Source organism: Peromyscus californicus, unplaced genomic scaffold, assembly GCF_007827085.1.
Source record: "Peromyscus californicus insignis strain IS unplaced genomic scaffold, ASM782708v3 Scaffold_8__1_contigs__length_139910024, whole genome shotgun sequence".
Lineage (NCBI taxonomy): Eukaryota > Metazoa > Chordata > Mammalia > Rodentia > Cricetidae > Peromyscus > Peromyscus californicus.
The window spans coordinates 17770099-17792829 of record NW_026294606.1 but is presented as its reverse complement, the minus strand read 5'-3'; the positions used below and the strand labels follow the sequence as shown (position 1 = coordinate 17792829).

At 43.4% G+C, this 22731-nt stretch overlaps 1 protein-coding gene across 2 annotated transcripts in view; it reads left to right on the top strand.

The window, feature by feature from the left end:
- Window positions 1-22731, top strand: part of Cap2 (cyclase associated actin cytoskeleton regulatory protein 2) — a 145917-nt gene that overhangs the window by 30412 nt on the left and 92774 nt on the right. Inside the window, exon 4 of one of the 2 annotated variants that reach the window (XM_052729652.1) lies at window positions 1922-1999. The exons of the other annotated variant lie outside the window; for it this stretch is intronic. Within the exon in view, the coding sequence (XP_052585612.1) occupies window positions 1922-1999 (78 nt within the window). The remainder of the gene's footprint in view (window positions 1-1921; window positions 2000-22731) is intronic. 2 annotated transcript variants of the gene reach the window in all.

Below are 22731 nucleotides of genomic sequence, written 5' to 3'. Positions count from 1 at the left end.
CTCATCAGCTTGTAAACAGTGTGACTCTAATGAAAATATGTTCTCGATAATGAATATGGAATGTTTTACACGTGTTGGGTTTATTTTTTAATAGAAGAGAAGACCAAAAGGGGAAGGAAGGGGAGGGAATAGGGGAGGGATGGAGAGGAGAGGAACGCCCAGAAGAAAAGGAGGAAAGAAGAACACAAGGGAGAGAAAAAGAAAGGAGGAGAGGAAGAAGAGAAAATATACGGGAAGTGAGAGGCAGAGAGCAGCAGGAGAGAGAGAGACACTGCCATCTGAAAACTTAGACCCTGGCTCTGTGGCCCACAGAGAAGTGCAGACAGCCAGAGCCCATCTGCCTGTTGCTTTAACAAGCAGTTGAGGTCTGCACCCTCCCAGAGCTCTGTGTCATTGGAGTTAAGCCTGCAGCTGCCACCTCGCCTGCAAGCCAAAAGTGGGGGTTTGAGCTCTGTTCCAAGAACACACCTGTTGCCTAGAAAAGGGAACCCTCACATACCTGATTGTACAGTATGGAAATCTGAGAAGGATACCAACATGCATCGTGTTCAGTCCTGTCCCCGGCTTAGCAGCTCTTTCACAGATGCTAATAATGAGTCCAGGCCGCCAGGCCATGATTTAACGTCTGTCTCCATGTGCTGGCTGCTAGTCCAGCTTTAATTTACCCAACACTCAATAGTCTATTGACAGAACAGACCACAAAAGCGGGGGGAGTTAATGGTGACAATTAGGATGTTCTGCTGAACCCAAGAACATAACAGGTTTAGAAAAGATTAGCTCTGGCTAAGCCTCCTTGTGTGCAACCTAAACCAGAGGGCTTATTTAAATTACTCTCCAACTGGAGAACAATGACGCAGCTTGTGCCTCCGTTAGAAGAATAAACAATGCATAATTTTATAATAGATCTTTAGGGTAAATATAGCTGTGGCCATGAAAGGAATTGGTCCTCTACAAACGGAGTCCGTATACCATCAACAAGATCTTGGAAGTCATGGCCCACTAGCAATGAACTGGCATGACTGATGGGTTGTGTTGTGTTGGAGGCTCTACACTGGTGGCGGGGGGGGGGGGGGGGGGGGGACAGGGTTGAGGCCAGCTTGGACTATATGACAGCTTGAACTACTCCACAAACAAACCCCCAAATCAGTGCTATTGTGATTTCCAGTTTATAGAACTAATCACGAGCCTATTGCTGAGTGACTTGACGATCACAAAGCAGCTTCCAATGACAGCTGGAAATTTTGAGTCCTTCCTGAACATTTCTTGGGTGTGGAATATTTATTTCCTTTTCTTGATTAAAATGGATTTAAAAGAAAAATCCCGTATTAATTGTTCCATGAAATAAGAGAATCACAATTTAAATAAAAAGACAATGAAATTAAACTAAGCATAATGCACACGTACGATGTAGACACAGTCTGAACCATGCTCTGTCTTCCCTGACCTTATAGGAGAAGCATTTTTAGACAATTACTAGACAGACTCCATTGATAGTTGTTGGGATGGTGTTTTTGCGACAAGAGTGACATGTAGTGCAGGTTGGCCTCAAATTTGCTATGTAGCTGAGCCTGGCTTTGAACTCCTGTCCCTCCAGCCTCCACCTCCCCTCTGAGTGCTGGTATTACAGGTACACACCCACAAAGCCTCGCTGTCGATGCCGCTCATCACCACACCACATGCTGAGAGTCCTAGCTGTCTGCTGAGTTCATCTATGGAATGGTTGCTTCCTCTCATGCCATGCTGCCTACCAGGGAGAGTCCAAGAGGGGCAGAGGCCTCCTGCGTCCTCTTCTTCAGCTGCGCTGTCTTCCAGTTAACTTCTGTTTCCTGTGTGTTGCTGTAACTAAGTTAAGCACTTGCCTTTAGTAAAGTTACTACACATGGTGTTTCAGCAATCACAAGCCAGCTTCTCCCAATGGCAGATATCAAAACCTGATCTCATCAGGAATTCTGACTCCGGGGCTCCTACATGCTATGGATCCAGACAAGAAAACATTCAGGTAGCATCCCAATTATATCTTCTTCTATCCTTCCCTCCCTGTTCTAGATCTCTTTCCCTGTCTCCCTCTCTCCCCTCCCCCTCCTTTCTCCATCTCTTTTCTCTGTTATTTTTCCTTTATCCTCCCCTCGTCCATCCCTCCTTTCTCCCTTGTTCTCTGATTTTCTTTTCTTTCTCCCTCCCTCCTTCCCTTTTTTCTCCTGCCTCCCTCCCATTCTATCTTTCTTTCTCTCCCTCTCCCTTCCTTCTCTCCTTCCACCTGTCTATCCATGTTCTACAGACATTAATCTATACCCTAGAGAAAATAAGTAGCATGGGGGTGGATTAAAGGACAGCAGAGACTTGGCGGCACAGCTGGGAATCTGATCCCAGAGTCCCCTCTGTCACTTTAGCTGATGCCTGCTTTGACTCTTTGGGCAGCTGTGGCTCCCACGACCTTTCTTCTCATAAGAAACAAGGTGGCAGAACACAAGGCAGGCATGAGGCTGGGGAGGGGCAGGGGTCTCCTACCTCATGGCTTTCATGCATCACCTCAGAGCGATAATGAGCCTGGAGGTCTTCACGTCCTCTCTGTCACACTAGCCTATTAACATTTCTCTCCAAGAGCATGGAGACTTTTTAATTCTGCATTGACACTGACTGGATTTAAAATCACCGTAAGGACACATACGTGGCATATCTCTGAGGGAGTTTGCAGGAAAGTTTGCCTAGGGAGTGAAGCCCCACCCTGAATGTAAGAGCACCGTCCCAGAGGCTGACGTTCTAGGCTAATTTTTAAGAGGTTTGCTGAGCATCAGTCTTAATCTTCCTTCATCTCCTGACTGTAGACACAATGTGACCAGCCAGCCGCCTCACACACCCACCACCATGGCTCCCAGCCCCGATGGACTGCATCTCCTCAAACTATGAGATGGAGCCAACCATTCTTTCCCTCCTGAAGTTGTTCCTGTCAAAATTTCCGGCACACTGGGGACAAAAGTAACAACTACAGTTGGCGAATTTTTCACTTAGGGAAGTTTTTAGACAAATTCCACCCAGCTCTTGTTGAGCATTCCAGTTTCAGATCATACCTAGAGTTGGGGGCGGAGGGTGACCAATAAGAAACTGGACTCAGAACAAAAACATCTAGGAAGGGCCGGCAGGCACCACATACCACCAGGATTGCCTTATCTGTCTGACAGAAATTAGCTGCCACCAAATATCCTGCCGGAGTAACGAATCAGGGCCTATCAGTGGCTGAGGTTAAGAAAAGACCCGCGGCTTTAGCTTTCTGGTCTACACATAGGTTACATTTTGACATTTTCTACATGCACATATAGTGTCTCTTAACCACATTCATCCCACATCTTCTCTTGTCTTCTTCCCACTCCTGCTGACTCCCTCCTCTTCAACTAATCTCTCCCCCTTCCCTCCCTCCCTCCCTCCCCCTCCTCTCTTTGGAGGCAATTAATTTAATGAGCGTTGTTTATAGGAGTGGAGGGGAGAGGTTTTTGCTAAACTATCCCATGCATGCTTTTCTTCTTTTGTTTTTAGTAATTGAGTTTAACTTTTTGAGTAAATAATGTATCTATTATTCAGTCAGGAAAAGCTTATGTGTGGGCCAGTGAGATGAGACAGTGAGCAAAAGCATTCGCCGACAAGCCTAATGACCCGAGTTCAATCCCCAGGACCCACGCGGTGGGGAAAAAAGGACTCTCAAAGGTCCACTGAGTTTCCCATGTGCAAAGTGGTACATGAATACCAACACACTAAATAAATGACTGATAAATAAATTCATTAATATAATTTAAGGAAAAGCTATATGTTAAAGTGTACCCCACTTTCCTTGCCCATCTCATTTCCACTCTGCTGTGGTCTGAATGTGTCTCCTAAAAGTTCTTAGAAAGGAAATTTAATTCTTGAGGTGTTGGGAGGTGTGGGCTGTGATAACATGAGCATCCTTGAGCTTTTCCTCTTCCTCATCACCCACCTACTCTTGTGGTCTCTGACACCCACTGAAATGACAGGAAGCGTCTGGGCATGTCCAGGTCCCAGAGCACACATGTGGAAGTGAGAAGACAATTTGTGGCCAGTTTTTCTCTTTCCACCATGAGGCTCCAGGGGATCAAACTCAGGCTGTCGGCTTTGTAAAGCCACAGAGTCATCTCTCAGCCCTAGTTTTTAATGTCTTTAATATGTTTGTCTTTTCCAGAACCTTTAATACGGTAGTAATAAGATACTGATAATGGTTTATCTTTTTAATGACATATTAGTTGTACATAGTAGTGCATTTCATAAGAGATTTTACTCAAGTACAGAGTGTACTTTGACCTTGTCCACCCCATACACCCCCTTTCTCCACCTCCTGTTAATCCCTTCCATCACCTTAATCTTGCTTCTGCTTTCATGACATATATATATATAAATGATTTTATGTCTTATAGAAAACCTAAGGTCCACAAATCAGAGAAAACACACAATATTTGTCTCCCCAATTTTGGCTTATTTTACTTGATATGATCTCAGTTACGTTAACTTTCTTGCAAACATCATAATTTCATCCTTCCTTATGGCTGAATGAAGTCCTATTGTGTATCTAGTGCCACATTTTCTTTCTCCTTTTACCTGCTGATGAGCACCTAGGTCAGTCCATCTTGGCTCTTGTGACTCAACCTGAAATAAACATCGGCCTGCAAGTATCTCTGTGGTGTGTTGCTTTAGAGATGCTCACATCACATACCCAGGAGTGGGATAGCTGAGTTCTCCTTCAACTTTTCTGAGGGACCTCCGTACTGATTTCCGCGGTAGCTGGAGTAGACTGGTTTACATTCCCACCAGCCTCTTTCCTGCTACATAAAACTCTCTCCTTCACTTCTTCCTCCGTTCCTCTCCAACCGTTGTTGCTATTTGATTTCTTTGCCATATGGCTTGTCCAAACAGTGTGTATGTGAAGAGAGTGTGTACGTGCATTTGTGCATGCACACTTACGATCTCACACTTACGATCTCAGACAAGCACTCTACCTCTGGACTACTCCTCAGCCCGGCGTAATCACTTTTTAACATTTAGTTATTTATTTATATGGGGTGGGTGCATGCCATTGCAAGCATAAGGAGGTCAAGGGACAGCTTATGGAGTGGGTTTTTTCCTTCCACCGTGTGAGGTTCAGGGATCGAGTCCAGGTCATTCGTCTTGGCAGCCTTAAACATAAAGAAGGGATCTTACATTAAATCTCCTGTTCAAATAAAAAATGATACTTTCTATCATCGAGTTAAGGTGTAGCCTACAGATTTGAACTGTATCACTTCTTTTTGTTTATTTGTTAGTTGATTGTTTTTAAAATATTTTTCAAGACAGGGTTTCTCTGTGTAGCCCTGGCTGTCCTGGAACTCTCTCTGTAGACCAGGCTGGCCTCAAACTTAGAGATCCTCATACCTCTGCCCCTTGAATACTGAGATTAAAGTTGTGAACTCCCACCTCCTGGCATACTATGTTGCTTTTGAGAGAAATATGTACAAATTAACTTTAAAATAGCAATTACATTTTTTTTCTATTATACATGTTAGCTAAGTTTTCAGATTTTCAAATTTAAAAATCACATAATAATGCACAGGGACTGTAGTGATCCCTGTTTCTTTCACTCCATTCATAACCCTTTTGGCCTGTACGAATGAGTTATTTGGGAAAGGAAGAGCCTCCACAATGAAATTAGTCCCCGCAGGCAGGACTTCTTTTAGTGATGAATTGTTTCGGGGCAATTGAATTCTTTGGTTGAGTAAGCCAGACAAAGCTGAATCCTCACCACATCTGCTGAATCTGAGGGAAGAGTCCTGTCCTCTACAGAGCTGGAGATCCTGTGAGTGGAATGTCACACTAGTGGAGGAAATTCAGGTCGCACTTCCAAACCGGCCACAGGCTTGTTTCACAGCGGGGCAGGGGTCGGGGTGAGGGGTGCAGATCAGATTCTGAAGCCTCTGCAGCTTTGAATCCTCATATAATGATGGATGCCATCAGGAATGCTATCGGGGAACTACGGTACTGGCTCTCCCATTCCTCTTTGGCTTCACTGGCTTAAGCAAAATAAGCAGCCAACATATATACAGGGACAAATTCAGAGCACGCCCAGGCGTTTCGTGTGTGTGTCACATGATACCTCTTCAGCTGAACCTAGAAAGAAAGCAGACTAATGAATCTCGGATAAACGGCATCACTCTGTAAAAGAACAGCGTGTGTGGACAGTTCAGAAGTTTATTGCAACACTGTTTGCAGTGGCTGAGTCAGGGAAGCAGCCTAGGTCTCCACCAGCATGGAAGAGACAAGAAAGTGCAGGAGATGTAAATGGGGGTTGATTGCAGCCGGGAAGAAGATGAAAGTTATTCCAAAGAGAATGAAGGCAACTGTAAATAGTCACATTAGATAAAGGAAGGCAGTTTCAAAAAATGAATGTATGTTTTCTCTTATTTGAGGTTCCTAATTTTATAGAGATACATAAAACCATGTGTGCATGTGTGCAGAAGCAGAACTGTCTAGGGAAACAAAGGGAACTGATGGGGGGGCTACGGGGTGGGGGAGGAAAGGAGGCATGGGGAGAGTATGCTCAACATATGATACATAGTACATGAAAATGTCCTTATGTGTACAGTGAATTTTTAACATAAAAAGAAAGTCTTGTAGATAACTAGCAAATTTTTCCCTAGAATTTTCTCCTGAAAATTACCCCCTCATTGAGTTACTTTCTACCTGAAGTGAAGTCACACTACCAGGGACACACAGGAAGTGTCCCTTCCATTGCTTCCCCCCACCCCGGGTGTCCCTCTCCTCTCTCTTTCTGTCTTCCTACATCGAAGCCAGTGATTGGAACATTTGCCTTCTTTGTTAATTTTGTTTTCTGGTTTTTGTTGTTGTTGTTGTTTATCTGTTTTTGAAACCGGGTCTCGTGTGTCTTAGGTTGGCCTCACACTCAGCTAATAGCTGAGGATTGCCTTGACCTGTTTTGTTTTGTTTTGCTTCTAAGAGAGCGTGTCTGTAGATTTGTTACTGTGCACACAGCAACAGCAAACTTTGCTCACCGATCATGACCATAGTTTTCTCTTTCTAGTTGTACTTAGATAGTAGGTTAACAATGATTGGATCATTTTAAAGCATGACAGTTCACATGCATATTCATAAATATATATTTATGTATAAATGTTTTTAATATATTATAAGTTGAGTCTTTTTAAAACATCAAATAAATACCTTAGTGATTGAACAGGATATTCAATGAACTAATAATTTCTTGCTCATGTGTGTTTGATGTATAAATGTGCTGACCTTTCATAAAACTCTTTGAAGAAGGGCTTTACTCTGTAACACTTGCTGGCCTCAAACTCATGACAGATCTCCTGCCTCCGCCTCCCAAGTGCCGGCCGTACAGGCTTGAGCCACGCCTCTTGGCTAATACTTGACTCTTAGCTGCTTTAGTTTAGATGCGATTTTTCAGATCCACTTGCTGAATGCTGGGGGCTATTGCAAGATTCGAGAAGCAAGCACTTTTCCTGCAGACCTCTCAGGAGCTAGCACAGGGACCACAATAAATGATTAATAAGAGATTGCTAAACAGAAAAGTAAGACTAGTGAATGAATCAAATTATTGATATGTAATTGAATCAGCAGATGGGTTGATTTGCTGTAGCTGATGATTTGAATTAAGCCAAATCTAGACTAATAGTCCAAAAAAAAAAAAAATGACCAAGGCCAGATGTTTAAGCCCATAAATTAGCAATGAAGTATTTAAAAAAAGAGAGAGTTGGATTTTTGTATCTCTGCGGAGGTTTAACATACACACACACACACACACACACACACACACACACACACACACACGCACACTGAATTTATCCATGCTTTGATAACCTACTAGCTCCCCCGATCTTTTCACTCTTATCTGTGTTTTGTAGCTGCAGAGAGGGAGCAGTTGAAAACCTGGCTCTCAGGCAGCTTAAGAAAGCAAGGCTAGAATTCTTAAGTAAGGAGTAAACTCACCAATACAGGGAATGGTAATCACTGCCAATAAAGCCGTCTGAGCTCAAATGGAGACAAGTTATTTCTGTGATATTTCCAACTGAAGGTCAGAGTTAAAAAAGAAATCAACTGCTAGACAGTGGTGTCACGCCTTTATCCCAGCACTCAGGAGGCAGAGACAAGCAGATCTCTGAGTTTGAGGCCAGACTGGTCCACAGAGAGAGTTCCAGGACATCCAGGGCTACACAGAGAAGCCCTGTCTTGAAAAACCAAAAAAAAAAAAAAATCAATTTTTGTTTGGTTTCTTTCTTTGGTCTTGGATTTGCCATGATGATCTCTCTCTCTCTCTCTCTCTCTCTCTCTCTCTCTCTCTCTCTCTCTCTCTCTCTCACACACACACACACACACACACACACACACACACACACACACACACACACACACACACCATCAGTGTTCAAAAGGATAGCTATCAGGCAAGAGGGAACTCTAGAGTCTGGAAGCGTAGGTTAAGAAATTAAACTTTGAGCTTGGATTTCCCTGTGTTTTTCCAATAATCAAATCTCCCTGGTTTCCATGAGAACATAGCTGCATGTGTTTCTATAATGGTAAACATCTGGGAGGAGTGAAAAACCCAGTAGATTGTCTCAACACATCCAAACACAGATATCCTGTGCTTTTCAGCCAGATGCTTCCCTCCTGCCCAAATTCAACTTGGGAGTCTTTTGCCCCAAGCCCTAATGGAAGCCACAGACGGTGTGCCAGGCCATGGGCAGGGCTACCCTGTACCCAGGGCTACCCTGTATGCACTGTGCAGAGGATGCTGCCCCAAGCCTGATTGCTAAGAACCCAGAAGATGCTGAAGACCTTTACAGCATCCCACTAGGTGGTTTGAAGCGTCCTAAATTTAGTAATTTGAAAGAAAAAAAAAAGCTGAGACTTTGTCTGGTTTACTTAAATTGTATTTTTTCCGATATTTTAATTTTTACAAACCTATCTGTGACCAGCAATTAAAAGGAAGAACATAATTTTCCAGACAGTGCTCGTGTTTGACAAAAACGCTAGGAAAGAATCCTTCCCACCATGCTTTTGGTTAAATGACAATAACATTGAATGAAAAACGGTCATTTATTATGAATGCTGATACCCAGGGGATTGTGCATTTAATTAGAGAAAGGAGACGAGAGGGGGGTTTCTGTGGAGAGGAGGCATGCTTTCAGCTGAATGGGAGCCTGGGCACTTTGCGGCAGTTCACTACCAAGCTCGCCTCTCCCTTCCCTGTGTGAGTGCAGCCTTACTGCCTTTGATGCCTGCCAACCATTGTGAGGCTAATCTTGGAACTCACATGTGGGACAAAAAGGACATGGAAAGAGATTTCCTGCAGATAACAGAATGGGATTTAAAGCAGTGTGGATAGGAGAAGGTCCATGCAGGAAGAAAGATTTCCCTCATTAAAAAGGAAGTCTAGAAGGATAGTCCCTGGACTGCTGACAGTGGCCATCTTTTGGAGGTAGGATTACCAAAATCTTTTGCTTTCTAAAAGTCCATGTCTTTGTACATTTTATAGCAAGCATTCGGGACTACTATTGGAAGAGGAAGAAAGACTAGTGAGTTCTAAAGATAGATTTTGGGGAGCAGTGTATCACTTGAAAGGGAATTTACTAAGAACGCCAACAGCAATCCAAAGTAAGGAGCACCAGAAAGCATCCCTCACCCAGCACATGCGACTGCCTGTGCCTGGGTGTCTGTGCAACTGGGCAGCCCGTCTTTATGGCAAGACACTCTTCCTTTCTTTCTTTTCTTTCTTTCTTTCTTTCTTTCTTTCTTTCTTTCTTTCTTTCTTCCTTCCTTCCTTCCTTCCTTCCTTTTTCTTTTTTCTTCTTATCTTATTTTTTTGAAAATATCAGTCTTTTTTTTCTCTTATTCAACTTTTTAAACATTTGTTTTTATTTCACATGCATTGGTGTTTTGCCTGCATGTATGTCTGTGTGAGGGTGTCAGATCCCCTAGAACTGAAGTTACAGACAGCTGTGATCTGCCATGTGAGTGCAGCCATCGCTCTAGCCCCACAGGGACTTTTTCAGTCAAGTGTTTATGGGAAGATCTGAGGGTTGATGCTAGGTGGACCTGGTTGGTGATGAACAATATTGGGTGCCTAGCTAAATTTTCTAGCCACTAGAGATCAACTTCATCACCATGCATCAACTTTATCTCCCGATCTCACATTTGCTTTACTGGGTTAGTAGGACAGTTGATTGCCAAGGAATCTAGACCTTGTTGAGGCCTGCTGGACACTGCATTGCTATTAACACACGTTATTTAACTTGATCCTTGGAAGGAAGGATCTCCTAAGGTAGGTGGCTGTTGAGATGAAGCCAGGAGGCTGAGGAGGTTGGGTAACCTGCACTGACCATTGTTAGGAACCAGGTGCTCCCCCAGCCCACCTTCAGCCACTCAGTGCCAGCAGCCGCATCGTCACCAGCCACCAAATGCAACACATTTCCACTGTCACCACGAGTCGCATGCCCTTTATAAGGTCACCACCACCACCTGCACCCCCTTGTCCCCGCTCAGAGGTGGCCTTTCTCGCTCCCCACCATAAATCTCTTACATGAAGTCTGTTGTGTGCTGTGATCTTTGTGGCATTCCTTCAGCTTGATCTGCCAAGGTATTCGTCTGCTGCAAAACCCTAACAAGCATGTAGCCTAGGCCTGTGTGAAGTTGAAGTTCATGGTTTCTCATCTACATCACTCTGCTCTCTCCTAAGTAATTCTGTCCTAACCAAGGCCCTTCCCTTCTCTATAAGCAATCACAGGCTTAACCCTTCACAAATTGTTTTCTATTTAGGGACATAAATGAAATGTTGGGTGAGAATATGGTCTAAGGAGTTCTAGGGGGATGGCTCAGTTGTTAAAATGCTCACTTTGCAAGTATGAGATCGATCCCCACCACACATAAAAAAAGCCAAATATAATAATAGTAATCCTAGGGGAAGTAGAGACAGGCAGATCCCTGGGGCTTGCTGGCCAGCCAGCCTAGCCTAATCAGAGTGCTGGGTCACAGGGAGAGACCTTGTCTCAAAATGCAAACTGGACAGAACCTGAGAAATGACACCCGAGGACACACATGTCACATGCATGAGCACCTGCACAGACATATGGACATGCACGCAGAGAGAGAGAGAGAGAGAGAGAGAGAGAGAGAGAGAGAGAGAGAGAGAGAGGAGAGAGAGAGAATGTGGTTTAAATAATACAAAGGATAATGCTTAGAGCCATAGTGCATTCTAGAATGAGTGATCTGTTGTCCCTGACTTTCCTTTGTGGCCCTAAAGCAGTCAAGCAAGCATCCTTTATGGACCTTTATGGACCCAAGAGCCATCAACCATGAAACCATTGCTAGTTCCCTAAGTCAAAAGAATTGGTTTAAACATGTTGATAAAGTATTTTAATTCTTTAAGTGTTAGGAAAACAAGTGAGAGAATTTGTAGAGGGGCCAAACTACACAACGATTGAGTTTGAAAATGAAGTCAATTTGGAAGCGTGGTTCTATTTAGAACACAAACTGGTAACAATATTCCTGCCTGTCAGAAGAGCAAATGGGTTGAAACACACAATGGTGTTCCTTTCTTTTGCTATTTTAACTCTTTCTTTACTGGTTTCTACTGCAATTTCAGACTTCTCTGTATATATTTTCATAATCTACTTATTTAACGTAGGCCATATGTTCAAAACCTCTTTCCATGTCAGTACATCGAGTTCTGTCTATATTATCACTTGTTGACTGCATAATATTATAGTTATGCTCAGTTGATTTGAACAGTCACAATTGTGTATAGCCTCATTAATGTGTATATAAGAATGCAAGGTCCCAACTAGGTTGAACCAAGCCTAAGATGACCTAAGGGACAGGGACCCTCTTAAACTACATACCTTAGCTCCTTGCCAGCCTCACTGTGTCCCTGGGCTTTCGTGACATTTGACCAAATCGCAGTGGGTATCCTTTCAAAAACATTATTTGTAATTGTGCACTTGTTCTCTTAAAGACGATTCCTGTCATTGGGAATGATAAGCCAATGTCAGGCACTCCCTACTTCACTTGCCTCATTCTCCCTGCCTCCCACACATTGTTGTACTGACCCACGCTCTCACATGACTCAAAGTGCACTAGGCTGTTTGGTGATAATTAGGCGTTAGGAAAATAAAAGTTCTAGGAAAACAATGCATGATTTGAATGCACATTAATATTCATGATGTTGGATGTTTAAAATATGTTGCAAATTCTGCTAGATACTCAGGAAAATGCAAAACAACTCGTATAAATCATGCTTCTTTGCAAAGAAGTCACTTATCGTGTTACCTTTCTTTGATCTGTTCCATGTATCAAGAAATGTGTTTAAACTGCCCTTTGGGGGTTGGATACGATGTGTTTGAGGTGGGGTTGGCAGGATGTTGAGGTCACCCTAGCTGAGATGAGAAATGCAGCTGAGATTGGTCAGAGAAGATTCCAGGCATACATACAGACAAAGACACATGAGAGCTGTTCCTTAGTGTCAAAACTGTTCACTGGGCTGGTATAAATACTTCTGTGAGCTGGAAGTTGCCAAGGCAACAGTCCCATTAATGAAGAATAACCCTCATTTATTATCAGTGCCTGAATGATTTTTTTTTTTCTCAATAATGTGTCCCTAGTAGGCTAACACTGATTTACTTGGTCTACCTACTCGACTTTCCTTTCTAGACAGGACAACTCTATTCAGCCCTGCTCAGTGGGTACGCCTCCTTCCTCTGCCACTGGGAACAGAACTGGAGGGAAAGAAACTCAGGAAACTGTAAAGGCAGTAAAAATATTAATTTATAACAATTACCTAATAGAAAGTAATTGCCTTTTTGATATATGCTTTGGCATAGGCAAAGCCTGCAAATGACCATGACTCAATTGTATTTGAGCAGGCTGGGTCTTTAAATTAACTCATCTTTATGATTTAATGGCTCATAGCCAACATATTTTTTTTAAGTAAGTGGAGTGTGACATTAGCGCTTCAACCCCTAACCCCCACCCCAGTCAGGCTGTAAATTTCAGCTCCGTTTTATCATACACACACAGGATGTTTCAGAAAGGCAGAACCTCCGTTGTTCCCAAGAGTTAGAGAATGATTTAGAGAGATGATGGGAGTGACTGAGTACCACACACAGTGCTTCCCTGCCGTGGTGGGGTGTGGGAAGAAGGAAATCTTTTACCCAGAAAGAACATTGTGTTAGTTACTGATTCACTGCTATGACAAAACCTGACAAAAAAAACCGCTTAGGGAAGGGAGGGTTTATTTTGACTCACAGTTTGAGAGGATACAGTCCATCACGGCGGTCAGTTTGTATTCCCAGTCTGAAAGCAAAGAGGCTGAATGCCAGTGCTGGGTTTGTTTTCTCTCAGTTGTTTTGTTTGTTTGTTTGATGTTTTTGTATTCTTTTTGTGATGTTAGGGATTGAACCCAGAGTCTTGTACATGCAGGACCAGTGTTCTACCACTGTGCTACATCTCCATGCTTTCTCCTTTCTACACAGCCGAGGACCCTAGCCTAGGGAATGGTGCCACCCATATTGTCGGTGGGCCTTTCCTCCTCAGTTAGAACTCTCTGGAGGCACCTTTGCAGGCATAATCAGTGTGTCTCGTAGGTGATTCCAAATCTAGTCAGGTTACAGTGAAGATGAAGTATCACAAATGCATTTTCTTTTCCATTCTTGCCTTGAGCTTTGCCAAACTGACCAAATGGAAGAGCTTGCCTTTCATTCACCCATCTTTGATTATACCAACAGCCCTTTCCTGTCCAGTCTGGATGTTTGTTATGTGTTTACAGCAAACACTTTATTGCTTATTACTCATATGTGTGAATTTTTCTCTGCCTTCACATCTTGTTTTGTTGATCCCAAAGATGGGAGGAGAAAGGCCATCAATCCAAATCATCATGGTCAAGTTAATTAAAGAAAGCAATCAATTAAAGGAAGCTTTTTTTATTTGTGTACATGAGCTGCCTTCCCCTAAGGGTGTGTTTGAGAGGTCAGCATTGGATATGAGGAAAACAAGGGTTTTATAGCTCAAGGGTAGGGGCTTTCCATATGGGGGATTTGGCAGGCAAAAGAGAGTTATAGGACCAGAACATAAGCATAACAAGTTAGTCATAATGACCTCCTGAAACAAAGACATGATTGCAAGGTGATTGTAGCAACTGGTAGCCATAACAACCATTTGAAACAAAGGTAGGGTTGCAAGATGGTTATTAACTTTTTAAAACAAATGTCATTCCTGGAAGAGGCAGTATAGAACCATTTGTAGCTAAGATTACAGATGGAGCATAGCCCAATCCTTGAGAAACAGGTTTAATCATAAACAAGAATGATCCTAGTTTGTCTTTACTATAAGATGGCTTTTAAGCCTAAGATGGAGGCAGGCTGGTTCTTCAGTCTCTCCTGATTTATACCTGACTTGGTTGCTAGGTACACAGCAGGTGCTCAAAGAAATATATATATATTTGATATGTATGTGTGCTTTTCCTGCATGTGTACCACATGCATATAGTGCCCACAGAGGCCAGAAGAGGGCATAAGATTCCCTGCAACTAACAGGGAATAACAGACAGTTGTGAGCCATCATGTGGGTGCTGGGAATTGAACCCTGGTCCTCTGAAAGAACAGCCAGTGCTCTTAACTGATGAGTCATCTTTCCAGCCCCTCAAAGAACTTTTGTTTCATTTTTGTTTTTTGGGTTTTTTTGGTTTTTTGTTTGTTTTCTTTTGTTTTGTTTTGTTTTTTTGAGACAGGGTCTCTCTATGTAGTCCTGACTGCCTTGGAACTCACTATTGTAGACCAAGCTGGCCTAAATCTCACAGAGTTCCTCCTGTGTCTGCCTCCCAAGTGCTGAGATCAAAGGTATATGCCACCACACTTGACCTCAAAAAAACATTTTTATTATGAGAATAAATAATAAGTCTTTATTTTACTCAATTGTATCTTTTCCTAATAACTTTTTAAACACTCTAATATGGGAAAACATGACAACTGATACAGGAAGAGAAGAAACCACTGATATATAATCACAGTACCTAAAGATAGCTTGCGTGAGTATCATGGGTAGTTGGTATTATTCATAAGGATGTTTCTCAAAATCTTTTTTTGTTTTGTTTTGTTTTGTTTTTTCGAGACAGGGTTTCTCTGTGTAGCTTTGGAACCTGTCCTGAAATTCACTGTGTAGCCCAGGCTGGCCTCGAACTCACAGAGATCCACCTGCCTCTGCCTCCCAAGTGCTGGGATTAAAGGCATGCACCACCGCCAGGCTCTCAAAATCTTAAAAGCTATTCGTTATTCTGGGCATAATGGTGCATGCTTTTTTATTGTTTTTTGTTTTTTTGAGACACAGTTTCTCTGTGCAATTTTGGTGCCTGTCCTAGGTCTCTCTCTGTAGCCCAGGCTGACCTCGAACTCAGAGATCTGCCTGGCTCTGCCTCCCGAGTGCTGGGATTAAAGTCGAGCGCCATAGCTGCCCGGTGTTGGGCACGCTTTTAATCCAAACATCTGGGGGCACATTTCTGTAAGTTTGAAGCCAGCCTGGTCTACATAATAAGGCCTAGTCCAGCCAGGATTGCATGGTGAGCCCTTCTCTCAAAACCAAGCAAACAAAACATTCATTGCATAATCCTGTTTTCTTCTAAGATAGAATCACACAGGGCTGGAGATATAAATCAGGAATTAGGAGCCACTATTGCTCTTGCAAGGATCTGACCTTGGTTCCCTGCACCCATGTCAGGAGGATCGCGATGCCTGTAACTTGAACTGCAGGAGAGCCCATGCCTTCTTCCACCCTCCACAGGCACCTGCACTCGTGCACACATATCCCCACACAGACAACACATATACACACAAAATTAAAAACAAAACAAATCAATCATTTTTCAAAGATAGAACCACACTGTCATCTTTGCTGACCATGTAGGAACAAGTGACCACGTTCCAAGCACTGGAGGGCCCAGGCATCCCAGGCATCCCAGGCATCCCGGGCCTTGGTTGTGTAAAGATGCTGGTGGAAGTGATTGGGCCAGGCACACTCTTTCACTAGGGCAGTTCCAGCCATCTACAACCAGTCTGGTGTCTTAGCTTCTGAGCACAACTTTCAGCAACAGCATACATGTAAGTCCCTTTGTGGAAGGTGATTCTGGCTTCTCTGTGCCCTTTCCTACTGGCAGTGGGACAAGAGAGATGACTTATAGTGCAAAAGTCCATGAGAACCAAAAGTCACAACGAAGAAACGTTCTGTACTTCTAAGTTTATTTTTTGCTATGACACTGTAGAGGGGTCATTTGGGGTGTTGCCTTAGCCTCCTCCCATTCCTTGTAAGCACCTCCAACCATCCCCAGATAAGCATGACTACAATAAGCAGACAGAATCAAAACCTTATGCCGTGAAGATAAACACATCACTAGAGAGCTTGGCTATTTTTAACAACGCCAGTAAAAACCGTGTTTATCATGGTGGCTGAATGAGCCGCCCACATCACAGGCACGCCTTCTTTTTCCCCCAGATAACTGCAGTGCCATGTTCATCACATTCCCCACCTTGCTCACTGTGCCCCCCACATATCGCCAGGAGATGTTCTGTTGCCAAAAAGACGAAGCCAGGATGGATATTCCATAGTGTTGTCTGAAAACAGAAATTGAATAAACTTTGTCTCGTTTCTAAAAAGTAGAGGGAAATGTGGCTCAAGCTGGTAGATTCTGACATAACGTGCATGTGGCCCCCGGGTTGAATCCCCAGTGTGATTAGAAAGTGGAAACTGGAAGCTCAGATGTTCAGGGCCATCCTCTGATGAGGAGTTTGAGGCCATCCTGGGCTACAAGAGACCCTGCTCCCACCCTCAAATAAAGTAGTAGGAGAAGGTAGATATGTAAACTGTCAATCATGGTAGTTGGAAGGATAGAAAGGCCTGTTATTTTTCTACCAACTTCTTACAAATCATCACCATTGGCTGAACAATTAATAATTTACCCTCAATTCACATCCTACCCATGCCAACCCGTTCCTGTGTCCATCTGCCCACCAGTTCTTAAGCAACTGTCATGTGTCTGGTGGTAAATAGAGTAGGGTTGGAGATCCAAAGAGAGTGGGACTCTGGGGAGACACTTGTAAGGTTGAGAGAAGCAGCCAAGACAACACCATGTAGGGTGTGAAGCACTTCGAGCATCTTGAAGAATGCCTCTATTCAAGGGTAGATAGGAAGTACTTCTCAACCTACTGATATTGTCAATGTTATCTGGGAGCTGAAGACAAGTGGGGAGTCCATTTCTGCCCTGATTTTGAGGATGGGCATCATCTCTATCTATTGTTCTTTGATCCTTCACCATGAAGATGGCTTCCAGACTTAATTTCCTAAGAACTAATATAAAACACAGTAAGTGGAGTTCTTATCAAGCAGGAAATGACTGTGAGTCATCTGCTGTATGCGAGTCCATGTGGCTCACTGAAAAAGACAAAAAAAAATAATTCTTGACTCTTTGGGGACTTCTGTCATTGAGGAAGCAGTGAAGACATGTCTACACAACATTACAGCAAAAACTAGTACCTGTCTAAAAAAAGGACAGTAGCCATGTCTATAGACTCAGATCTGATGCTTGCTGACCACGTTAGGAGCTTCATTAGCTTCCCTGGGTCTTGGTTTCTTTCTCAAAGAGATGAAAAGGTTATGAATGACAGGCTTTAGAGTGTATGAGTATGTTTCTTGTCCCAAACTCCTTTAAAAAAGATCCTTGGACTCTCGGGAGACTGCCCTGACTGGGACAAAGAATATTTGACCAGAAGTCATGGTCCTAGAGTTGATGACGGTGCAGCTGTGCAGGACTCTGGAGGCCAGACAGCATTCTGGGCTCTATCCAAACCCTTTGCAAGAAACAAGAGCCTTTGGTGTGATTATGAGAGACTCGGTGTGAGGATGCTCTGTGTGTGAGGAGAGCATGGTGTGTACAGAGCATGCAGTTCCCTCCTTGGCCCTTGACTTAGGTTCCCAAGCACTGTTAGCACATTTCCCCCCAAGGCTCTTGTCTTTCCTTTCACTAGTCTGTTGTGCTCTTCCATTATGAGGCTGTCTTGCACTCCGCACAGAGGCAAATTACTCATACAGAGCTCTTACAAATACTTCTGAGCAGTGAGACTTCCCAAAACCAGCTTAGCTTATGTCCAAGTGTCCTCCTTCATTACAGAAGTTTTGGAAAACCTGAAATCAGCCTTGCTGGTAATTTTTAGAACCTTTGTTGGCCTGATACAATTATATCCAGCCCCTAGGACCTGTATTTATTCCGTTCATGTTTGCCAAACTTGCCCGTTTTCTGTACTTCAGGCCCCTCCCTTGGGAACTAAGAAGGGATCAGAAATTAGAAATTCTTACACCAGAGCTGGGGAGATGGTTCCGTGGGTAAGAGTGTTTGCCATGCAATCCTGAGGACCTGTGTTTGAATCTACAAGACCCATGTAAAAAGCCAGGCATGGCTGTGTTTGTCTCTCGCCTCTGCATCAACAAAGATGAACACATTCCAGAAGCTTGCCGGCAAGCAAGCCTGAAGAAAAAATGAATTTTAGGTTTAGTGAGAGACCCTCTCCCAAGTGAGTGGGAAAAAGATAGAGAAAGGACAACACCTGAGTTTTTCTCCACCTCCTGGATGTGTACACACACACACACACACACACACACACACACACACACACACACACACAGTGTCCACACACTCATGTGATTTATTACACGTGTACACACAACATATACACCATACCATGCACATACGTGCACACATACACAGTGTCCACACTCATGTGATTTGTAAACATGTACACACAACATATACACCATATCATGCACATATGTGCACACACACACACACACCTACTCATATACAAACACACAAATAAAAACATTTAAAAAAGAAAATTCTTAGCTAGGTGTGGTAATATACACCTTTAATCCTAGTATTCAGAAGGCAGAGTCAGGCAGATCTCTGTGAATTTAAGGCCAGCCTGGTCTACATAGTGAGTTCCAGGCCATCCAGGGCTACATAGTGACACCCTGTTTTTGAAAAAGAAGGAAGGGATGGATAAAGGGATTTGTGTCCCAACTTGTTACTTATTGTCCATTGATTTGGGGCAAACACCTTTATCCTTCTTCAAGGGTTGAGTGACATGACCCCCCTTGGATGGATGAGTACATGGTTCCTAAGTGGATGCCCTCTGAGTTATTTCACCAACTCAGCTACTGATGAAAATGAAATAGATGTACAAGAAAAAAAGGATTTTAGATACCATTTGATCCAGTGGTTTTCCTGTGTGGTACCCTGACTCAAAGAGTGTGGTGCTTGGGACCATTTGCAGATTTGATTCAGGAATTCAAGATTAACCAACCTCCTGACTGACTCCTGTGCTCACTGGAGACACAGAAGCACTGGCTTAAGCCTCTCCTAAGGTTGGTAACATGTCAACCCAGGTGTCTTCTGTCATGGAGTTTTTTGTGAGCTGGAGTTCATGTTCATGACTGCAAAATTTGCTTCAAACAAATCCTAAAACAGGTGAAAGCTGTCCTTGCCTCTCATCCATCCGTCAGCTCCCTCTTTACCTCTTCACTAGCTAAAACTCAAGGGATTTCCTCAGGGTAGGGTATAGGAGACTGAAGCAGAAACAGCCCTGGAATGCACTATTTCTGATTATGCATGTAAAACATTGGTGGATGATTTAGGGAGGCCAGCGGGGATTGTACTATCAACGGCCTGCCCAGGTCCTGGTCACAACCCTGGGGAAACAGATACCCTGGATCTGTCCTTGATCAGGGAAGTCAGAGGGTCCTTTCCCTTTCTCTTCTGGTCCCGGGGAAGAAGGTTCTAGACATGGCTTCAGCACAGCATCCTGGCTGGAGGATGATGCTTTTCCATCTTCCAAGTCTTGCCCCTGCCCTTTCCCTGAGTTGTGCCTGTGTATTTGGCTATGAGCATGGGACTCTGCAGTCTGGGGCTTTTCCAGAGAAACTCTACAAAGCCCTGATGAGTACTCAGAGATCAGCTGGGCTTCCCCAGGGCGCCAGCTCTCTCCCAAGAGGATTAGATGAAAATAAGTCATGTTTAGCTGCTGTCTGCTTGCCTGCCCCCAAACTTGCTTTCAAGTGATCACAGGGACTCGTTGTCCAGTACTTCTCCCACAGCCACGGAACAGGGTACTCTAGCTGTTTTGAGAGCCCCAGCTGCCAAAGTGCTAACAATGATGGACTTCGAATAAGGTATCATACCTTGACTTTAGCAGAATGGCCCGTATGTTCTCTGCACACACATACTCACAGTTAGATACACGTTTCCCTGCCCGGAGATCACAGAGCCTGTCTCCTTCTAAGGCCCCTCAAGGGCTCCCAGTGCCTCACACAAACATAATAAGCAAAGTCAGCAAAATCCCTTAAACCCTTGGTCGTTTGTCCATCCCCAAAGTCCCTACGTTTGACTTTTTCTTTCACAGTGTGTCCAACAGCCTGTGTGAGCCAAACATTCCCCTTTCCAGTCACCAGACTCAGCAGGCTCAGAAAAATTACCCCTAAATCGATTGCTATCTGGTGAAGGGAACTAACAGAACTTTCCAGAAGGAAGAAGCAAATGGATCAGAACATCTCAAATTTGTAAATACTTGTAAAACTGATGGAATTCCAAATGAATGTGCATTTGAATTTGCCGACTATGCCCAGAGTTCCAGGGAACTGAGAGAAGGACCTGAAGCCCCCAGGAAGGTATTTTCTACATAAGTCAAAAGAAAGATCTGAAATGGATCACCACCCCGACCCCAGCCCCTATTGTGGAGCAAAAGGCCATTTTCAGGAAGGGGCTAATTAATGAAATTGCCCATCTTCCTTAGTCAGACCTCCCTGCAAAGTACTTCATTAGCAGCAGGCTCCACATTGTTACTAGGGAAAGTAGAAAAAGCTAATGGCAGTGTTCATTGTGGGATGACTACAAAAAAATATTGCTAATGCTGCCTCTGAGCTGCCATTTCAACTGTCGAAGTTGGGCCATCCTGAATCACCGTTACCATGGCAACTGGAAGTCAGTCTACTGCTTGTCATAGATGGGGATGGTACCTCTGCGTTGCCGTTGCTGAGAGAAGGGCAGGTATTTTATTTATAGCCAAGCCGTGGAAAGTTGCGTTTGGTAGTCCTTTTGAGCAATGTGATCGTTAGACAACAACAGAGTCTTTGAAGCACCGAAAATGTGTTTTGATGGAAAAGGCATCTCAGCTCGAAGCTTCGTATTCGTGAGTCATTATGGCTTCCAGGCTGGTGAAATTTTAATACTCTACTCTTTGCTGAGAGAGATCTGATATATGAGATTTTTAAACAACTTAGCCTCAGCAGAAAGAGGACCGAGACAAAGAAGGGACAGGGGTGAACTTCAAAATGACTTATAGAAAACATTCACAAGACTTGGTCTGTTATGTTAATGATGGGGTGGATTTGTGACTTTTGAAATAACTGGCCTATCAATTTTGATTTGAATTCAAACATTTTCTTGGTGGAAGAAAATCCTTAGATGAGAATTATGGTAAAGTAATAACACTGAAAGTGTTTTGTAAAAATTGCCAGATGTCAAAATAATGGCTAGAAAAACAGAGATTCACCATTGCTGGTTTGGTTAATATATTTACCCTTCCAGCTTAGAAAAGGTCCTAATATTGACATTGGAATGAAATTAACCTAAATCTTCCCATTGCTATTCTAGCAATGTGTTTTTGAGAATGTATGAAATTGATTCCTACCTTTTATATCAGGAAGTCCAATCCAATTCAGCAGAGGTAGAAACTGCCCCAAACAGACAGGTAGCTAACAGGAGCAGGTTAGAGAAGAAATTAGTAAACAAAAAGAATATTAACATTAGTATAACTCAAGACTACATAAGACTGAATCATTCTTTTCAGGGAGGCTTCCTTCAGGCAAAGTATTTTCTACTCCACAAATGAGCAAAAAGCCGAAAGGAATGGGGGAAAAAAATCTTGCAAATGAGAGAGACTTCTCAAGTGGGAGAGACTAAATGTATGTAGGGGTAGGGGTGGATAGCAGATGGGAATGCTACTCTGAATTCAATTTCACTGTGAATACAAAATTACTCTAAAAAACAAAATCCAAGATCAGGCATGAAGATACATGCCTGTCATCCCACCCCTTGGGAAGAGAGGATTGCTGCAAGTTTAAGGCTAGCCTGGGCTGCAGTGAGTTTCAAACCATGCTGCTGCAGTATGAGAACCTGTCAATAAAAACACTTCTCTATAATAATTAAACCAAAAAGTCCGTAATCTGGGACAGTGTCAGTAACTGACAGATGAACGGTTTGATTCCTAACTCTTCCCATCCCGTAAAGACTTGCCTTAGAGGAAATGAAATCAGGGAAGGATAATATGAAACAGGAGAAGAGACAACCGTGGGCTGCTTCACTCTGTAGACGTATAAGCTCCAAGTCTAGGTTCTGCTCGGGAGAAATGACCTAAAACCTGAGGGGACTACTCCATCCAAATGGCATATGTCCCAAGTAGATGGAGTGAGTCTCAGTCTAGGTTATGGACAAAATCCCCAGAATGAGCAGCACCCAAAACCTCTAACAACTAGACACTTCCTCCGCTGAGCATCTCCTTCCGATGGCTCCTTGCCATCATGCATGCATTATTTTTCTCTTGACTGTGACCAAATGTCTGACAAGAAGGGACT